At 49.0% G+C, this 4,173-nt stretch overlaps 1 protein-coding gene across 1 annotated transcript; it reads left to right on the plus strand.

Annotated features, from left to right (window-relative positions):
- Positions 1-238: 238 nt before the first annotated feature.
- Positions 239-1,300, plus strand: LOC308187006 (small nuclear ribonucleoprotein E-like; the record flags this gene model as incomplete). The annotated part of the gene is made up of 3 exons (XM_080609164.1): positions 239-337; positions 544-622; positions 1,245-1,300. Coding segments are annotated over 3 exons (234 nt in total), but the record flags the coding sequence as incomplete, so codon positions are not given.
- Positions 1,301-4,173: the final 2,873 nt, after the last annotated feature.

Below are 4,173 nucleotides of genomic sequence, written 5' to 3' on the forward strand. Positions count from 1 at the left end.
TGGAATACCCCTTTGGCCGGTTTGGGTCAGCTGTCCTGGGTCTGTCCCCTCCCAGCTCCTGCTGCACCCCCAGCCTGCTCGCTGGCAGGACAGAGCGAGAAGCCGAAAAGTCCTTGGCCTGGTGTAAACACTGCTCTGCAACAATTAAAACATCAGCATGTTATCAGCGCTCTTCTCATCCTAATCCAAAACATAGCACCCTACCAGCTACTATGAGGAAAAATTAACTCTGTCCTAACTGGAACCAGGACAGTTGCAGTCGTGCCTGTTGCCACTGTCGAGGATCCAGGAGTGGCTTTACGAGCAAGTGAACATGCGGATAGAAGGCTGCATCATCGTGAGTATCAGCACGACCCCGCGTTACGTCGTTAGTTTGTTTTCCCTCATTCACAATCCTATTTTCTCTTGTCAAGAAAAACTAGCACAAGGGAAAAAAAATTCGTACTTCTCTAACAATTAGTCTTCATTGTCCAGCCTGGGTCAGCAAAGCTGATGATGGTTTGTGTTGTTGCTGAACTAATTGCCACTGTTGCTGCTTTCTAGGGCTTTGACGAGTACATGAATTCGGTGCTGGACGACGCAGAGGAGATTCACTCCAAGACAAAATCAAGGAAACAGCTGGGTATGTCGTGTGTCTGTGCAACCCGAGTGACGCGCGGTCTGAAACCTGCCCGGGTGAGCCTTCTAGGTAGCAGCACTGAGAGGTACCAACCATGTGACGAGCCTTGATGTTGAAGTTCCGTGAGCAATTACTGGCTACATCTCTGTCCCTGATGAGTTTTGAGCTGCTGATTTTGCTGGATGAAGGAGAATCTGTCCCTGCCTGAGGCCAGTTCTGGTCTTTGAAACGTGTAATACCAGGCGGCCTGCACTGGCTGGAGGAGTCTGGTCACAGCTCCTTTCAGCTGCATCTAAAGCCGGTGGCCCTGGGCGATTCTCACACTTGCTGTGATCTCTGAGTCAAAGCCGGGAGCCACGGTAGCGGCAGTGTTTATTTACCACCTGCTGGTGGACAGAAGCAACGATGTGCGCCCAGTGCTGGGGTTTTCAGCAGGGAGAGCGTGCTGCTGGAACGGGGACGGTGGCTGGCGTGGGACTTGTGAGTGTGGGGCAGCTGGCAGGAACAGGACTCTGCGTGATGGGCAAAACCCTGCTCAACCACACAAAATACTTTCTGAAAACATGAGATTATTCTCGGATTCTGGGCTCTCTCTAATCCCCTCTTTCCCTTCTCTTTGCTGCAGGCCGGATCATGTTAAAAGGGGACAACATCACTCTTCCACAGAGCGTTTCTAAGTAGAATTTGCCATCCTTAGAACAAAGGTGGCTGCCGTGCTGCGGAGTGACTGAGTGCCAGGGGAACGCGGCCCGCTGGTAGATAGGAAGTTGGGGTAGATAGTAACTGGGGTTGCATGCTGAGGACAAAAGTCCTTCCTTTGTGGGAGAGAGTTTTTTGTAGCTTGAAACAATACGTGATGTATTTCACAAATAAACATTTTTCACATTAACTGTAAATGTAAACCACTAATCTGCTTGTTTTCAGTCTCTTCCTTCCGTGAATGGAGAAGGAGGAGAAATATAGAAGCGTGGGCTTTTCGTTTAGCTGTGGATCTGATAAGTTTCGATAACGCTATGTGCTTTCTTGACCATTACATCTGCATTATGTGGCCAGGGTGGACTCGTTCAGGGCACGGAAGCCCCACACAGTCCTTGAGCTAGCAGGGTGCTAAGGAGGGTGTTGGAGATTTTGCATACAATTGCAGCCCTTTGTTGCCGCAGTGACAGGTTCCTCAGATTCTTTCTAAACAGGGTTTAGCTTGTTGAGAATCTTTTTGGGAGTGTTTATTGTGGATCAATCGGTAAGAGTATCTTAGTGGGCCTGTGAGGGATTTGGGGCTGTGGTGCAGTAACCCAGCGTTTACAAGTGTTACTGCTATGCATGCTTGTCAAATAACATCTCCAGATCAGAGAGTGAGAGCGGGCAACTGGTTTGGATTAAATCTGTCACTTCTTGCTGCTTTGGACAGAGCCTGTAGATTAAACCCATGTGCTGTTCAATAAGCTGGGGTATCAGATGTGTCGGTTGGGTGTTTATCATTTGATTTATTTTTTTTATCCGTTTGGAGATCTGTCTTTTCTATTTAAGTTTCCCCAAGAGAGCTGAGTTGCTTGGTGCATCGACCAAAGATAAGTTCCCTGGCTGACTTGGGACAACCAGTCCCCTCATTTTCTGATCACAAAAGAAAAAAAAAAAAAACAAAGAAGAAAAATTTTGACTGTAACTGTAACTCAGAAACTAAGATTACCTGAATGGAGAGAAATGAATTTTGATGCACAGGCTGTGCTACAAATCTGTTAATCAGCATTCAGTTTTTCAAAACTTCCATTTGTGTATCATCATCGTGAAAATTAATAAATTCAAAGTGGGAGATCCTTTCCTGAAAGGGAAGGACAGAAATACGAGTCTTGCTGTGGGGCCTACCCAGCGCAGTTCTGCCGCTCCGAGAAGTAATACGTCAGGAGTGTCAAAGCAGACGTTCACTTGCCCTGCCCTACCCTGCTGCTCCTCAGCCCTTGCTCAGGCCTTTTGGGCCATCTGGCCGTCCGTCTGGCCGTCTATCCATCCATCTGGCTGTCTGTCCGTCCGTCTGGCCCTCTGTCCCTCCGTCCCACCGCCCTGCCCCGTCCCTGCCGTCTCCCTAGGGAAGCAAAGAGTCCCTGGGCTGCCTTCAGGGGGGAGGTTCTGCTGAGGAAATTAAAGCTTCCCCCGTAACGGGCGCCTTGCGAGTTATTTTGAGTTCCAACCTTCTGCCTTCCTTTCGTAGCAGTGCCTCTGAGGGGTGCGCTGTAAGGTAGCCGTCATCTGGCGCGCTGCTCCTGCGTTTCCCAAAGGAACTGCCTTCGGGATCTGACTAACTCTGGATGCACGCGGTTGTCACCTTAATTTCTCTGTTAGTTTGCTGAAAACAACCCGCTTGGGTGACCTTGGTGTTTGTTTCTTAAACCTTGGATCGAGGAGGTCTCTGTTTCCTTATGCTGATGTTCACGATGAAAGTGCAGAAGGGATGCTTACTGTTGCCCGGGTCAGTCCTGTTGCCAGGATGGGAATGTTTAGCCTACCGGCCCTCTGGTGCTGTTAGGCTGCACTCGGAGTGTGAGCTCTGGGCCTTATTTCGAAAAGACTGCGTTATTTGAGTGTACAAACCCGAGATATTCTGCGGATAGGTGATTCTCAAAGCACGTCAGAACCACCACTGTGGCGTGTCCTGGAGTCGGACGCACGTTTGACTGATCAGGCGGAGCAGGTGAATTGAATTTGTTGCTGGATGGCGAGGTGTTCTGGGGGAAGAGCTAGTCTAAGGAAAACTTCCTCTTACTGCCCCTTCCCATCTCAAATGGCCACTGCCTGGGGAAATTGCTTCTTTATGACATTAACTACAACGTTACAGTGAGGATGAGGAATCATCATTACTCCCATAGTTATTTGCTGCCAAGCCGCAGCGTTGATTTCAGAGACTTAAAAAAAAAAAAAGGAAAAGAAAGGAAGTATGTATTCTTTCACATACTCTCTTTTCCCTGAGAGTAAAGGTTGTAGCTTCTGCAGTACCCTTCCTCTGGAAACGATTCCCAGTGCCTGCTCAGACACTGGGGAGGAAAATGACAGAGAGAACAATGGAGGAGAGCCACCCGATACAAAGAAAGGAAAAAAGGGGTTATGGATGAACGGAAAGCCACTACATAAAAAATTGGTGCTATCTAAAAATTGGTTAACGGTTTGGGACCTGCAGGTGCTGCCTACACGTGCGTGTGTTGCAGTCGTGCCTGTTGCCACTGCGCAAAATGGAGAGAGCTTCTTTGTCGAATGCAGCATGTTAAAGCATGCGCCATTGCCTGGAAGAAATGCACGGCCTTCCCTCGTGTGGGACTTCTTCCCCATTGATCTGTGGTTTACCTGAAGGTTTACCATAACCTACATAAGTTTCAAAAGCAAGCAAGCAACCAACCAAAAAACAACACCAACATTAAAGAGTGGCAAGGCAGATGCTCATCTGGGGACTCTGACTCATCGGTGACATCACCAAGCAAAGCATTGTGAGCGCTTCGGGTCGGGGCTGCTGTGGCGAGCCTCGCAGCCGGGAGGGAGAGCGGGTACGGTTCGCCTCTGGTGGGTCT

This window comes from Anser brachyrhynchus (assembly GCF_964034855.1).
Source record: "Anser brachyrhynchus genome assembly, contig: SCAFFOLD_69, whole genome shotgun sequence".
Lineage (NCBI taxonomy): Eukaryota > Metazoa > Chordata > Aves > Anseriformes > Anatidae > Anser > Anser brachyrhynchus.